Source organism: Saprolegnia diclina, assembly GCF_000281045.1.
Source record: "Saprolegnia diclina VS20 unplaced genomic scaffold supercont1.43, whole genome shotgun sequence".
In the NCBI taxonomy this organism is placed as follows: domain Eukaryota; phylum Oomycota; class Saprolegniomycetes; order Saprolegniales; family Saprolegniaceae; genus Saprolegnia; species Saprolegnia diclina.
The window spans coordinates 265,049-280,090 of NW_008246110.1; the positions used below are offsets into that span (position 1 = coordinate 265,049).

Here is a 15,042-nt window from a genome sequence, read left to right on the forward strand (position 1 = left end):
CTGAAGCGTCGGTCGTTACATCGCATGCAATCGTGCATCAATTAGTGTCGTTACTACGGGACTCGTGTTCGTGCCTACGCGCGCTTCGCCTCGGCCATGAGCTCTATCTTCTTCCACTTGTCGGCTTGGGCCGACACGGCGTCGCCCGCGTGCTCGGTCTTTTCTAAATAGTCCTTGGCGCACTTGTCGAAGAGCGGCGCGTCGTAGTCCAAGTACAATTTGAGCACATTCTAGAGCCGACAACTTAGCACAGCGGTGGCTTCGACGAGCGTACCTGGGCGAGGCCCTCGACCGTCGTGTTCCAGTGGCCGAGCGAGTTCTTGTAGAGGGGTCCATATATAACGGGGAGGATCAAGCTTGCGTGCTGGCGACTGAGACACCCGTTGTTGACGAGGTGCTCGTTGTTCCAGAGGAAGAGCGCCCGCTCCGAGACCTGAAAGTGCTGCGAGCCGAGGCACTTGGAGAGCACGCGGAAGAGGTCCTTGTGCACTTGGTTGAGCTGGTCCGGCCCCATGAGCTCGAGGATCTCTTCGAGCTCGTTGAGGAAGAGCACTTGCTTGGACGAGCACGCCCACGGCCAAAACTTGACGATGCCCGAGATGATTGGGATCGCAGTCTCCGGGTCCTTCTCTACGTACTGCGTGATGCAGTACGAGAGCTGCTGGTGGTAGAGCGAGACGCACTTGGGCTTGTGCAGTGGCACGAGCGCCTTGACGAGGAACTGGAGGTGCTCGCGCTTGAGCGGCATCGCAAAGCCGTTGATGATCGAGCCGAGGATTTCGAGGAGCTCGCCAATGCCGTTGTGGCGCTCGGTCTCGTACACGAAGCGGTAAAACACGTTCGAGATGGCCTTCCGGATGAACGACCGGTGGCTCATGAACTTGCCGTATATTCTGTGCAAGATCGTCTTGAGGTAGTCGCGCTCGCGCGGGTCCTCCGAGTCGAAGAGTTCGATGACGTTCAAGCAAAACTTTTGGTCCACAAACTTCTTGGCCACCTAGAGCAATCATACGATGCGTCGGACACGGAAGCGACGACCGCGTACCTTGGCGTTGACTTCGCCCGACACGATGAAGCGCAGGAAAAACTCGTAGACGACCTACGCCACAGCATCAGTGCCCCGCGCTGGTGTGGCCAGACGTACCTGGAGGTGCGGCCACGACGGCTCCAAGACCGGTTCGTCTTCCTCCGGATCAAAGTCTTCCGTCTGGGGCGGCAGCGCGCGGCAAATGTTGGCCGACTATCATACATCCTCCATCATTCTGTGCACTCATGTTCGAAGCATGCGTACCACCATGGCCATGATGTCGGGCATCAAGGCCTCGGTAAAGATCTTTTGGCCGCCCGCGTTGTTGACATAGTCAACGAGCTCGAGCAGAGTCTGGCGCTTGAGGTCCTTGCCCTTCTTGTCCGAGGCCGCGTCGTCAAAGTTGAACAGCACCGAGCAGAGCTCCAGCTTTTGCTGAAAGAGCGCCTCCCGCTTCTGCATGCTCGTGTCCTTGAGGTGCGGCAGGTCCTTGAGCGCCGCCACCTTCTGGTTGCGCACGAGTGAGCTCCGGCGGCGCTCGCGGCGCGGCAGCGACACGTCCGAGCGCGCGACGTTCTCGATGCCATCGTCGCGCGCGAGGTTGGCCGTCGAGCTGTTGGCCGCGGCCAAGGTCGCCGCCATCGCCGCAGGGTCCCCGCCCTCGGCCGAGTTGCTCAGGCGCCGCTTCACGGTCTGGAGCATCTTATTCATCCCGCCGCTGGTCGTCCGGAGGATAACCGCTCAAATCGCCTCTGCCGCCCACGCGGGTATACAAAGCTCAAGATACAGCGCGAAAACGTCTTTTTGTCCTCGAGGTAGGGTTGGGGCCCCCCATGGAAACACTTGCTGTTTGTATGCTCTCGAATTCACACTATTTCCTATGCATGGATATAGTGTGAAACAAGAGGTGTCCCGCCCACCGCCACGATGGGCGACAGGGACGCTGCAATAGCGCTCTTTATATGAAGGATAAGATCTGTGCAGCGTTTGCTTTTGCTGAGATGTGCTGCAACCACGTCTTGTAGCTAGGTATGGCTGTAACCATGGAAATACTGTGACGTTTATCTGGTCGGTGTGAACCGAGGCTTCCGAAATAGTGTCATGATTTCGGCAGATTGCACACGCTATTTGAGGTGTTTTCGCCGGGAGCGGAAATGGTGTGCGCCGGAGGGGGCTTGGTCAACGTATCTCTCGACGTTTCTAGGACGGTTGGGTGACCCAAGAATAGTAATGATGGTTACTATGATATAGTGTACCGTAGACTGTACATTATTTCACGCCATGAGAAGAAATACTGTAATGCATGGTCAGTTTGGAAGAAGCATGCCACCCGGTAGGACGTGGCTGCGAGGCTGGCAAGACGCCTCATGCGATGGCCTATAGCAAAGGAAACGAAGGCTGCGGTCTCGGCCTTCATCATGAAGCTCGAGACGGTCGTGAATGACCCATCGACAGGTGCGACGGCGCCGTGGCATGATGACTGCAAGCATGTTGCTACATAGATGACATCATCACGTGGAAGCGCAACCCGGATGGTTCGCTCTATGAGCCCAACTGCCTCGTTGTGCTCGACAAGACGGTATGCGCTCATCTGCCTCGAGGTCCGTGGCGCTCATCGTCGACTAGCGCTTCTCGGAGGACATCATGCCGCAGTACTTTCGCGGCTCCAAGTACTGCTCCTTCATCCGCCAGCTCAACGGTACAACGCGCCATCGACGTTGATCACGTCACGATGACGACGCATCGTTAGCCTACGACTTTAGCCACGTTGGCGTTGTGAACGGCACGGACCCGCCGATGTTTACGCACCCGTACTTCCAGAAGGACAACCCGTCGCTCTTGCACAAGATCGAAGTACGTGGATCAGCATCATCGACGATCGCAACACGTCATGATGACGTAGCGTCGCAAGCAAGACAAGCGCACGCGTGCGACGGCGCCCCAGGAAGACACCAAGGTCGTCAAGAAGGTCGACAGCTCGCAGTCGGCGTGCGTCGACTACTACAAGGAGAGTCTGGTCCACGCGGTCACGGCCATCCGCGATATGCTCCAAGCCGGTATCAGATCTGAGAGGCGCCTCGAGAAATCTTATCGTCGTCTAGCGGAGCTCGCGGGCATGGGCTACGTGGTCGTCGAATATGCCAAGACGTTTCTGGCGACGCAAGGCATCATTGTCCTCTCGGACGACGACGTGCTGTACCACCTCGAGACGCTCACCAAGACGTCGGCGAGCTACGCGACCACTACGCCGTCCCATCATGAGGCGCCGATGACGCCGGCGTCGAACGCGTCGACCGACTCCGTGTCGTCTGGCTCGTCGTCGCCACACAGCATGAACCCAGCGCACATGATCGATCCGCTCGCGGCACTCCTTCCGTCGCACCACGACCCACTGCCGCCATCGTCGCATCACGACCCGCTGACGGCGCTCGATTTTGCCATCCTCGACGAGATCAACGTCGACGAGCTCGGCGACCTCCTCACGGATCACTTGTAGTCGTCTTATCGGCCGCGAATCTACATGTAAAATTGATGAATACGTCGGTGGAAAATGTGCTGGTTGTTAATTATATTAGATATCGCTGCTCGGGCGCTGCGATTGCAACCCAAACAACGGGAACGCGCGATGGAGCGAGGGTAGTCGCGGCAAGTGATTCTGTGCTGCCGGCGGTCGCAGTGACGGAACGCTGCTCGAGTTGTTGTACTGGTGGTGCTGGTGGTGGTGGGCGACGAGCGACGCGTCGGCCATGACGCTATGGCGCTGGGATGACATGATTGACGCCGAGCCGCGCACCGTGGTCTCTCGTGCCGAGTGGGCCGCGGCCGCTGGGCGCGGCTTGGCAATATTGACACTACACAAGAGGCCGCTCGTCGGCCGCTTGACCGCCCACGAGAGGTTGCCGCTGCTGTTGGTCGTGGGCATGTCGTCGGCGAGGCGGCGCTTCTTGGCCTCGTGCGCGCGGGGCACTTGAATGCGGCACTCCAAGCTCATGGGCGTGCGGCGCTCGTCGGCCAGCATCGGCGGGCTCGCGCCACCCAAGGACGACGACGACACGTCGCCGAGCTGCTGGGGCTGGCCCTTGACAAAGTCGGGCCGAAAGTAGCGTGTACCGTCGCGCGACTTCATGAAGCCATGCTTCTCGAGCTGCATCTTGAAGGTCTTGAAGCGGCCACGGTACAGGTTCGGCATCGGCAAGCTCGACTCCATCTTTTCCGGGTCGAGAATCGAGAAGGACCGGCCGTCGGCGTCCCATGCGATCGTGTCGGGCAGGTCGTTGTTGTTGAGGAAGCCGTAGAGGTTGCGCAGGAAGGTGCTCGGGATCGCTGTCGAGCGCTCGTCGCTCTCCATGACGTGGTCCATCGTACTGCAACTGACGACGTCGGCGACAATCGGGCAATCCGCTTCGAGAGCGTTTTGACTGCCGGTGGGGTTGTGAGTGCAAGGGGCCATCGCTTTTTTATTCGCGTCATAAAATCTATTTCATCCTATTGCATACAAATATCGAGCTTACAATAATTCTTTATTTCAATGCGGGAATGTATTATGCCACGCGGTGTCACGCCGAACGCCGGAAACAAACCCGGTGCACCTGCATTCTGGTGCGAAAGACCAACATTGGCTGAGACTGAGCCTCGACGACGTGCATTCTCAACTGCGCTTGAAGCGCATGGGGTGCCAGAGTGGTGGTGGCGCCATGGCGACCCTTCCATGACCGCGGTGTAAACCCAGGACGCAGCTGTATACGATCGCGATCGATCCTAATCGACCAGCGTTCTGGATAGATCGCCTCGTAGGGCGAGAATGTGTGCACGCCTTTGGTCGTGGTGCCCTAGTAGGTTCTTTTCCTCAAGTGGTGTCTACAAACGAGCAACAACAACACGACGTTTGGCATTGGACTCTGTCGGACGCTGTCTTGAGCGCTACAGATTGATTCTTAGTCCCCCTGGAATCGTAGTCGCTACACCGGGGTCTCTCATACAATGCGGGGTATGACCGACGGTTGAAATCACGCACGGATCTAAGCTGAACCTGGTGGTGTAGTCGCGCTGTTAACTCCGCGTGAGTTCGCATACAGCGTCAACATCAATAGCTCACCGATGTATGCACTGTACAGCGATCGAATGCGTTTGGACAACAAGTAGATCTCATGACGACTGCATCACTGCTGAAGTCACTGCCGATTCGGGCATCGAATCCCGGACATGTTTGCCGTCCGAGAAGCGGCGGCGATGCTCTGCGGTGGTATCACGACGTACGCACCGCTTAAGAGGCATAGCGCGGGTCCCAGTAAGAAAAAGGTGGGTGTCCTCGGCATCGGCGGTCTCGACCACTGTGATGTGCAGTGGGCCGTCGGCTTGGCGCGGACGTGACGGCAACCTCGTCCTCGAAACGCAAGGAGGCGCTCTGCAAGGACGTGCTCGGTGCGCACGGCTATCTCGACATGTCGGACGCTGCCGACGTCGCAGCGAACTATCACTGGTTTGAAATGCTCTTGGTCCCGACCAATGGCCCCAACACCGTCTAATCGACGCTCCTGGAGCTTGTTCGGACGAACGGCAAGCTCGTGCCAGTGGCCGTCCCCGAGACACCGCTGTCGTTCTACGCCTTCTCCATCATCATGCGCCAGATCAATGTCGTGGGCTCGGCGATCGGGTCACCGGACATGATCCAGGAGACACTGCAGTTTGTGCAGAAGAACGAGCGCGCTGCAAAAGGTGCACAAGGGTGGTGCGCGCTTCCGCATCGTCTTGGCAAACGAAACGACTAAGAACGAAACGATGTGGATCAAACCCAAGTCGAGTACATTTGCATGGTCACTGTGTACGATGACCATGGTGGCCAACAACTAGAGCGAGGTCAGAGCGTCTGCATACCGCACCATCGCAAATCTCGTGTAGCGTGTTGCGCATATCATAGCAACGTACGAATCAGCCCTACGCTCGTATTTCACAGAATGCACACTGTAGTCGCGCTAAAACAAATGGAGATCTGGTCGGAAATGGTCTCGTGCAGTGACGATTAGACTGGCGCTTAGCCTTTCGGGGTGTTACTGACAGACTTTCGAGGCTCAGAGGACTCAGGATGGGGTACGTGTCATCACCCGCGTCCTTACTCGATCCATCGTAATTGTATCGCACAACGGATTCCCTCGTCCTCGCCTGTTTGCGTCGGGTAGCGTGCCGGGGCCAATGTGCCGGGGGGCTGAGAGTCCTCGCCACTGCATTTGTTGGCACCTAATAAGGTGCTGGCAAGCCAGCGATACGGTGCGAGTCGACGACACGACTAGGTTGCACGACGTCATTAGTACCGCGCGGTACGCACGGTCGCGTCGTCGTCGAACGTCAGCACGCTCTTTACCGCCTCTCGCGTTGGCACCAACCAGATGCCGTGCCTCTGTCGCGCCAACAAAAACGGCGTAAAATCATCATCATCGCGAGGGTGGACCTTGGTGTAGCCTTCCAGTGGGACCCAGAAGCATTTGCTGCGCTCGAGCGATGCAGAATGACGCGATTATAAACAGACTGCTACATATGCAGACTGCTATGTACTGTACTCACATGTGATCCTCGGGTCGAGGGCGCGCCATTACGCATGATTTGCTCGCACGAAAAGCAACGCGATTCAACGCGTCAGCCTCGGCATGAGATGGTCACCTTGGAATGGCAATATTGACCGCAATATTGACCCGAAAACACCTTGGTACCCTACCCCTGGGGTGGACCTCGGGATGGTCTGCGGTGCTTGCCGTCGCTTGCACTGGCGTGGAAGCTACTGCAGAGTGAGTCGCTCATGTATCACTTGGACAAACTCGTGGACGGGACACCACCGAAACCCAGCCTGGTCTTCTCTCTTCTTTGTGGCTGTTGTCATACCTGCCTCTGTACACGACGTGCAGTGCCGAGACAAGGTTGATTGTCTCGCTTCATGTTGAGTTGCGAAAAGCGCGCGTCGAGTTTCTAGTGTGCAGCAGCCAAACCCAGAGCCAAACCTTCTGACACGACCTCTGCAGCGCGCTCCTGCGCATCTTAGATATTAGCAGCGCCACCCCGCACGTATGCGACTCTGTAGGAACACGACCTGCGACCGCGAGGACTATGGCGGAACAACGTCGAGTTATCGTCGAGCTTCGCATACGGCGCACCTAAACTTCTCTCGGTCGCTCCCCAGTGCAGCCTCTTCATGAACCCCTCGACCGCGTGCACGTAATACGCATCGCATGGATCCCTCGTCGGTCCGCAAGTGCCATAACGACGAAGGTAATCTCGCTGGACGGGTGTCCCATCCATGAATCTACCCGCTTGCCGCTGTGGCCCCCGAGCCAGAGATACCCAATTACACACCGCGTTACGCTGGACGCAAAGGTGCACTGGCGGCCATGTGTAGCCGCCGCACGGACAGGCGCTTCCTGAAGTGCAGCTTCCAAATCAGAGCGCGCCAAAGAGATAGCGAGACCGTCTCCTCCGCGTCAACTCCAGTGATCTCCAGTCTTGCTCGATTGCCTGCGTCATCGAGCACCAAAGGTCGGTCTCGCGTTGCGGTGGGTCGTCGTACGTTCAGACAGCATGACGCGCCTCTTGCAGTGCCGAAGGATATTTGTTCGTCAAGCTTGGGAGTCGCCGAGGTCGCAAAACCAGGGTCGTCACGATACACGGGGTCGGGCCCGGCAAAGGCCAACTTGGGTACAACTCACCGTAGAGCGGCAGACCTTGCGGTGCACCACACGTGGATGGTCGCGGCGCTGCGTGCAGTGGCGACCACTGCACGGGTGGATCTGTCCAGTGCAATTGGGATAAGCATGTACAGTACACATCTCGTTTGCACATTTGGACCCGGGCAGGGTCCCTAAAAACGGATCCTTTTAGGGGAGGGGGCCCAAAACAATGGGATCTGTACACCGCGTAACTTGCGCCATGTCTAGCCCCCGGGGGTGTGGGACCAGATGGGCGCGCACGAGCTTGCAATCGTCGCCAGTCCCAGCTGGCGTGGCGGCTCGAGTTTCCATCTTGTCTTTCTCACTCGCCAAATTCAGCGGTTCCGGCAAGACGATGATGAAGGGCTCGATGGCGCCGATGATGCTGACGCAGGCGCGCAAGGACGAGCTCCTCGAGGACATTGACTCGATGCTGCCGACGCTCCTTCAGTCCATGCGCCCGCAGGCGTCGCAATGGGACCTCAACTTTGTCCGGAACGGCGTCACGTGCTATGACAACGTGCACGCGGACCCGTACCACCGGCTTTGCCTCTCGGCGAGCACGGTCGCGTCGTCGCTCGACTCGGCCATGAGCGCGATGGCCACCGACACGACGTCGGCGCTTCTCCGCGCCGAGAAGGAGGCGCTTGGCGACCGCGTCTCGAACGCGACGGTCGTCTCGCCGCTGCGCCCGCGCACGCGCAAATCGCAGAACCACTACATTGGCATCAAGTGGATCGCATACAACATCAACGGCCAGCAGCGCTTCGACCTTGTCTTTTGCGACGCTGTTGGCACGGGCGTCGACCCGGTCTCGGGGCGCCGGTACGGGTACCGCGTCCTGCGGTCCATGGTGCTGCCCGAATGCATGCCGATCGAGGGGCTCCCGCGCGGCCACGTCGGCTTCAACGTCATCAAGTTTATCGAGACGGACGACCCGGGCATGCTCGACATGCACATCGCGGTCAACCTCCTCGTCGACGACGTCGCGTCGCTCTCGAGCGTCTTTGATCCGTTCCCGCAGACGACGCGTCTCCGGAGCTACGTCGAGCAGTTTTACAAGAAGCAGTCGGCGATTCCGGCGCGGCGCCACACGACGCCGCTCTTCCACTCGTTCTCCATGTCGCTCCTCGACGACCCGACAAAGGAGAAGAAGCCGTCGCAGTGCGCCTTGTGCCGCAAGAAGTTTCACTGGTTCCGCCGACGCCACGCGTGCAGCGAGTGCAGCAACACGGTCTGCCACTCGTGCGTCGAGACCATCAAGCTGCGCCGCGCCCGCCGCAAGATCTGCCTCGTGTGCCGCTGCACGACGACGCTCCAGGGCTCGAACGAGTCGCAGGCGTCGCCCCAAGGCCTCCTGCGCTACCGCGCGCCGACGCAGCCGCAGCGCCAGTCGCTCACGTCGCCGATTTATGACATTCGCATGAGTGCGTGGTCACCGCGGTCGATTGACGGCGAAACACCCACGAGCCGCCACACGGTCGCTGGGTACCCAGACTACGATCGCCCTACGACGCCGTCCTCGGTCATCTCGTTCAACGGCGGCGACAACTACGCGCCCCGCTACAGCAGCGAGCGCTCGTACATGGGCTCGAGCCGCGGCCACAACACTGGCGAGTCGCGTTCGATGGTCGAGCCGCCCGTCGGGCTTGGCTCGTCCCGGGGCGCGTCCGGTGGCCGGTTCATTTCGTTCCAGATGCCGTGGGACCAAAAGCACAAGCCGGCGCCGTCGGTCCGGACACCGGGTGGGAAGCGCATGGCAAATACAACCCGCGACACGGTCGACTACGAAGACGATATGCTCATGCAGCAGATCAACCGCACCTCTATTAGCAGCGTCTCGTCGCTCCATGACTGGAACCCCGTCGACATCACGGCCCGCAACTCGATCCCGTACGCCAACAGCGGCTGGACGCCCGTCGACCACTCGTCGATGCAGCAGGTCCGGTAGTCTCGTCGTTTTAACCTGACGTCATCATTTATTCCTTGTACGACTACATGGACTTGCATCTTCTTCCAGCTCCAAATGAACTCCCTTGCCAGCTCCACAGCCAGCTCGGACCCTCCGCATCAGGCCCAACAATGCTGGTGGTTGCTGACCACGCCGCCACATCGCCGTCTGCTATCGCCTTCTGCCTGCCGATCTCGTGCATATCACTAGTAGATATCACTAGACTGCGAAGCAGGTGCATGGCACCGTCGGACCACGCATGGACCAAGCTGCCCAGGGGTAGGTGTCGCCTCCATTTTATTTTCGGCACGACGCCGGTGTGATGCCGAATTTAGTAGATTCGTCAGCTGGATCGGCCACTTGTGTCGACAATGAGCGGCTTGTACTACGACCGGGAAACGGGGGCGACAACGCTCCTGGGCGAGGCGCGGGCGAAGCTGTCGGCGGCGGCGGCCAAGGCGAACGAGGCAGCGCCCGATGGCATCGACGTCTTCCAAACCCGCGACTGGACCATTGCGGCGAAGAAGAGCCACATCACGCCACTGCATGCGCTCGACTCGCTCGGGACGGCCATCAACATGACGCCGCCCGAGATGGTCTTTGGACACAACCAGCTGCTTCTCGTGCACGAGCCGTCGGGCTTTAGCCTCTCGTTCGTTGCTATGGAGGCGCTTGCGCACTGCCACTTCAAGGACGGCGCGACCGACCAACTCAAGGTCGCCGTGGCCAAGGAAAAAACGTACGCTTTTTGATGCGTGCGCTTCTGCTAGCTCACGTTGCACTACATGTCGTAGCGGGAACGAGGTCAAGGAGCTCGAGATTTCGTACGACTGGACGTATACGACAGACTACAAGGGAACGCTGGGGCGCGAAGACCGCGCGACGCACGTCGTGTCGCCCAGTGGCGTCCGCGTCGAACCCACGACGGAGCGCATCGACTTTGAGAAGCTCAAGGTTCGCGAGCCCATTCTGTGGAGCGGCGAGGTCAACCTGTACGAAGACGAGCTCCACGACCATGGCATCTCGGTCATGTCCCTGCGCATGGTACGCCTCATTGTTGCATGGAGCATTCGCGCACTGTCTCTTCTTAGCGCGTCATGCCCTCCGGCTTTTACGTCCTCGCGCGCTACTACATGCGTCTTGACAACGTGCTCGTGCGTCTTCATGAGACGCGCATCCACCACCTCTTTGGGTCTGACTACATGCTGCGCGAGTACACAGAGAAGGAGGCGGCGTTCGAGGCGCTCTTCGCCCAGGGACACCCGAACCACATGTCCCACTACACCAACGTGGACACGTACCAGCATCTCCTGTCGACCAAGACGGCGCAGTATGAAAAGGTCTTTCTCCAGTAGTCGTCGTCGGAGCAACACGTAATTTTGCACACGAATCGACTTCAACATCGTGCGTGGTGTTACGCCGCCAGTTGCATGGAGACGCAGAAGAGTAATCGCCACGTCACGCATCCACGAGCTGTCGCGGCGAGGCGATGGGCGGGTGCACGTGGGGGGTCCCGGTCTGGTCCCATCGCGCGTCGTCCGGCGATGACGCTACCGTCGACGGTCGGCCGTACGCAGTAGCAAGAAGCCAGCGCATCAACATGCTTGGTTGGACATCGATCAATACAGTTTGGCAACAAGCTGACTCAGTTGCGGTACTCCTCGTCGGGCAAGGCTACGCTTCCTTGAAGCTGGCAGCGCTGGTTGTGGATGGGGGCGGCTGCTGTGGGTTCTAGTATCGCTCGCACAATGGCCACGACTCCTACGCCCAGCCCACGTACTCGTAGCCACAAGGCTATCAGCGTCTACCTCGGCAGAAACGCGTTGCATGCAGCTACGCTGTCCCTGCCCCCTCCATGCAGCCGCGTCGTCGTCGCTGGCGCCGCAGCGGGTGTGTGGAGCAAAACCACTATCCGGATACGTGGTGCCCGTCGGCCCTCTATTTAAAATCCCACGACATCAAACACATTTTATTTAGAGGGAATTCCCCCAGAAAGCGTGCACAAACTAATTAAATAGCTTGCAGTTTATATCGTTTCGTCAACACGAAATAAAAAAGACATTGCGCACGGCAGTAAACACGTAAAAAAAGTACATCCGGATACGGCCCGATCCACGTTGCAATTAAATTCGCGGACGCACAATCCAACTCGCCGCCTGAGCCGATGGTCTTCCTCGCTGCCGACGACTCGGCGCTCGCGACCCGCGTCGTGCTCTACCTCCATGAGGTGCTGCACTCGCCTGCTGCCAACGAGATCATGATCAAGGTGCATGCGCTGCTCCGCTGGACCGGCGTCCCGCCGCCGTACCCTGACGCCGAGCGCACGGCCATCTCGGTGCTCACGACGATCGCGACGCTGCTGCTCTACTTCTTCCTCTTTGGGAAGCGCCACCGCCGCCGCCGCAACATGCTCCAGCAAGAGCTCGAAGAGGCCACGCGCAAGGTGCAGGAGCTCGAAGAGAAGCTCGCCGATATGGACGACGAAGAAGATGGCAACCGGTCGGGGAAGAAGAAGGAAATCCGCATCTGGATGGACGGCGCCTTTGACATGATGCACTATGGCCACATGAACGCGTTCCGCCAAGCCAAGGCTTTGGGCACGTACCTCGTGGTCGGTGTCAACGACGACAAGAGCATTACGGCGTGCAAGGGCGCACCGCCGGTCATGGACGACGACGAGCGTATTGCCTCGGTTGCCGGCTGCAAGTTTGTCGACGAAGTCGAGCCGCACTGCCCGTACATTATGAACGAAGAGTATTTGACCAAGATGATCAAGAAGCACCGCCTCGATTACATTGTGCACGGCGACGACCCGTGCATCGTCGATGGCAAGGACGTCTACGAGGTGGCCCAGCGCCTCGGCAAGTACCGCACGATCCCGCGCACGGAGGGTGTCTCGACGTCAGACATTCTCGGCCGCATGCTCCTCCTCAACAAGGCCCACCATCGCCACGACACGGTGACGCAGCTCTCGTCCAAGGTCAAGGCTAACTCATCGTCGGCGCTCCAACAGCGTCCATCCCGCTTCCTCACGACGAACCGCATGCTCCGCCTCTTCTCGGTCGGCAACAAGGACCCGGCCCCGACCGCGCGTGTCGTGTACATTGACGGTGCGTGGGACATGTTCCACCCGGGCCACGTCGACATCCTCAAGATGGCGAAAGCGCAGGGCGACTACCTCATTGTCGGTGTGCACAACGATGCGATCGTCAACAAGCACCGCGGTCTCAACTACCCGATCATGAACCTCCACGAGCGCGTCTTGAGCGTCCTCGGCTGCCGCTACGTTGACGACGTGCTCATTGATGCGCCGTGGCAGGTGACCAAGGAGATGATTGCGTCACTGCGCCTCGCGGTCGTCGTCCATGGCTCGCACCGCGACGCCGAAGACACGGACGCTGCCATGGACGACCACTACAAGTGCGCGCGTGAAGCCGGAATCTACCGCGAGCTCCCAAGCCCGCGCAATCTCGATGTCAAGGACATTGTCGACCGCATCGCCGAGAACCGCGAGCGCTTTGAGAAGAAGTTTGTCAAGAAGATGGAGGCCGAGAAGGAGTACTACGACGACCGGTACGCGCAGAAGAAGTAGATCACCGCTGCCGAGAGTCGAACGCGATCCTCCGTGGTCGCTTTCGTGTCCGTCGCGCAGTGTACTAGTAGTTTATATCCCACCCGTACCTTGTTTCGTCTCGGACTATAGTAGCTCAAGGTATTAGCCGAGCAGAACTTATAGCCGGGGCACGTGCCAGATGTGATTGGCACTCTGATGGGACCTCGCCACGCTCCTGCAGCCGCGCAGCTGCTATGCTGTTGCGTCGTCGTTGGCTGGGTCCTGGGCTGCATCGCTGGCGAAGCTCGCTGGCGACGTTCCGCCGTGCCACGTGCGAGTGTCGAAAATAAATGTAGCATGCGGCATGTGCCGAATTCATTTCGGACGGTACAAAAGATTTGGATATGTTGCAGTCGGTGGTCCGCGTTGGCGTCCGCCATGGCGCCCGCGCGCTCATGGTCGCCGCTCGCCCGTTGCCGCGCTTTGTCCGTAGTGAGACGCCGCTGATGCATTCGCGTCTGCTCATGCTGCCGATCGACATGCGCGGCCGGCACTTGTCCACGCGTGCGCTGGAAGACAACCCGCCCGACTGCCCGCAGTGCGCCGGCGCCAACACGTACTTTGATGGCGTCTCGCTCTTTGTGTGCCCCGACTGTAGCCACGATTGGGCCGTGGCCGCCGACGCAGCGGCTGACGCAGGTACATACGCGAGCCATGCATTGCCAGGTGGACTGAGCTCGTACGTGTAGAGACCAATGACGTATTCCGCGATGGCTTTGGCACAGTGCTCCAGAACGGCGACTCGGTCACCCTCTCCAAGGAGCTCAAGGCCGGGTCTGTCGTCTTGAAGAAGGGCACGAAGGTCAAGAGCATCCGGCTCGGCGCGTACGGCGACGGCCACGACATCTCGTGCTCGATTCCCGGAAAGGGCGCATTCCACCTCAAGACGCAGTTTGTCAAGAAGGCTTAATAAGCGACCAATCTAAGTCGTCTCCTACTTACAGCATGTACGACTACGACGTCTCGGGGTGGCAAAACGTGACGTTGAAGATCTCGGCCATCGGGCAGTTGTGGGTCTTGAGGTCGTCGCTCGGGTACAGGTAGGCGTCGGGCGCATCGTCGCGGGTGACATTGAGGCTGCGGCAGTTCTGTCCGTTATCGTACTTGGTGGGCTCGACGAGCATCGGAACGTTGTACCCTGTCTTGTTGGTCTCGGCCTTGCACAGGTCGAAGCTCATGCAGTTGCCGGGCTATGTAGACAGCCAATATGAAGAGGCCTGTAGGGCAATGCACAAGACGGACGTACGCCCGGCGGGATGTTGCTCACGTCGTACCACACGCTGTTGTATCCGGGTGAGTTGATGATCGAGTACTCGAGCACTAGAGGAAGCGACGCATGAGCCCATGGAGATTACGGTAGACGTACGGTTGGCTTCGTTCGACGCCGTGTGCTTGAAGAGCCCATGGTCCTTGAGGCTCGTGTTGCAGTTATTCCCGACTGTCTCACCGGGCGCGAGGTCGCAGAGCGGGACGCTGCCGCCGCCATGCAGCTCGATCGTGTAGTTGCAGCGGTTTGTGAAGCGGAACTCGACGGCGAATGCGGCGCCGAGGAAGGCGACGAGGTAGCTGGTGCTGACCATGGCGAATAAGCAAGTGAAGTGCTTCCAGCGCCCAGCAGCGTCTCTGGGACGTGGCCAGTACGCAGCCTTTCCCGAGCTGCCTCTGCATCGTGTGTGAATATGTAGATATTGGAATATTGGACGCCATGGCACGCCAATATAGGACCAGGCGCACACGACTAAGAACGTAGCATGGCGGA

At 59.2% G+C, this 15,042-nt stretch overlaps 9 protein-coding genes across 9 annotated transcripts; 6 read left to right on the forward strand and 3 right to left on the reverse strand.

The window, feature by feature from the left end:
• Positions 1–74: 74 nt before the first annotated feature.
• SDRG_11673 (hypothetical protein) lies at positions 75–1,738 on the reverse strand (the record flags this gene model as incomplete). The annotated part of the gene is made up of 5 exons (XM_008617722.1): positions 75–230; positions 275–997; positions 1,046–1,099; positions 1,145–1,240; positions 1,292–1,738. The coding sequence occupies 5 exons, from the start codon at positions 1,736–1,738 to the stop codon at positions 75–77; spliced, it is 1,476 nt and encodes a 491-aa protein (XP_008615944.1).
• Positions 1,739–2,312: 574 nt separating this feature from the next.
• On the forward strand, positions 2,313–3,581 carry SDRG_11674 (hypothetical protein). The gene is made up of 7 exons (XM_008617723.1): positions 2,313–2,360; positions 2,411–2,482; positions 2,530–2,606; positions 2,654–2,726; positions 2,778–2,881; positions 2,931–3,084; positions 3,130–3,581. Exons 1-7 carry the CDS (start codon positions 2,327–2,329, stop codon positions 3,522–3,524), a joined length of 909 nt encoding a protein of 302 aa, XP_008615945.1. The 5' UTR covers positions 2,313–2,326; the 3' UTR covers positions 3,525–3,581.
• An 18-nt stretch (positions 3,582–3,599) lies between these two features.
• On the reverse strand, positions 3,600–4,388 carry SDRG_11675 (hypothetical protein; the record flags this gene model as incomplete). Its single annotated transcript, XM_008617724.1, has 1 exon — positions 3,600–4,388. The coding sequence occupies one exon, from the start codon at positions 4,386–4,388 to the stop codon at positions 3,600–3,602; it is 789 nt and encodes a 262-aa protein (XP_008615946.1).
• Positions 4,389–5,230: 842 nt separating this feature from the next.
• SDRG_11676 (hypothetical protein) lies at positions 5,231–5,796 on the forward strand (the record flags this gene model as incomplete). Its single annotated transcript, XM_008617725.1, has 3 exons — positions 5,231–5,315; positions 5,372–5,523; positions 5,569–5,796. The coding sequence occupies 3 exons, from the start codon at positions 5,231–5,233 to the stop codon at positions 5,794–5,796; spliced, it is 465 nt and encodes a 154-aa protein (XP_008615947.1).
• A 2,217-nt stretch (positions 5,797–8,013) lies between these two features.
• Positions 8,014–9,718, forward strand: SDRG_11677 (hypothetical protein). The gene has a single exon (XM_008617726.1). It carries the CDS (start codon positions 8,075–8,077, stop codon positions 9,668–9,670), a length of 1,596 nt encoding a protein of 531 aa, XP_008615948.1. The 5' UTR covers positions 8,014–8,074; the 3' UTR covers positions 9,671–9,718.
• A 254-nt stretch (positions 9,719–9,972) lies between these two features.
• Positions 9,973–11,096, forward strand: SDRG_11678 (hypothetical protein). The gene is made up of 3 exons (XM_008617727.1): positions 9,973–10,409; positions 10,465–10,714; positions 10,762–11,096. Exons 1-3 carry the CDS (start codon positions 10,042–10,044, stop codon positions 11,023–11,025), a joined length of 882 nt encoding a protein of 293 aa, XP_008615949.1. The 5' UTR covers positions 9,973–10,041; the 3' UTR covers positions 11,026–11,096.
• A 722-nt stretch (positions 11,097–11,818) lies between these two features.
• Positions 11,819–13,411, forward strand: SDRG_11679 (ethanolamine-phosphate cytidylyltransferase). The gene has a single exon (XM_008617728.1). The coding sequence runs from the start codon at positions 11,835–11,837 to the stop codon at positions 13,260–13,262; it is 1,428 nt and encodes a 475-aa protein (XP_008615950.1). The 5' UTR covers positions 11,819–11,834; the 3' UTR covers positions 13,263–13,411.
• Positions 13,412–13,465: 54 nt separating this feature from the next.
• Positions 13,466–14,236, forward strand: SDRG_11680 (hypothetical protein). The gene is made up of 2 exons (XM_008617729.1): positions 13,466–13,922; positions 13,973–14,236. Exons 1-2 carry the CDS (start codon positions 13,628–13,630, stop codon positions 14,191–14,193), a joined length of 516 nt encoding a protein of 171 aa, XP_008615951.1. The 5' UTR covers positions 13,466–13,627; the 3' UTR covers positions 14,194–14,236.
• On the reverse strand, positions 14,237–14,863 carry SDRG_11681 (hypothetical protein; the record flags this gene model as incomplete). Its single annotated transcript, XM_008617730.1, has 3 exons — positions 14,237–14,473; positions 14,530–14,603; positions 14,650–14,863. The coding sequence occupies 3 exons, from the start codon at positions 14,861–14,863 to the stop codon at positions 14,237–14,239; spliced, it is 525 nt and encodes a 174-aa protein (XP_008615952.1).
• Between the last annotated feature and the right edge of the window lie 179 nt (positions 14,864–15,042).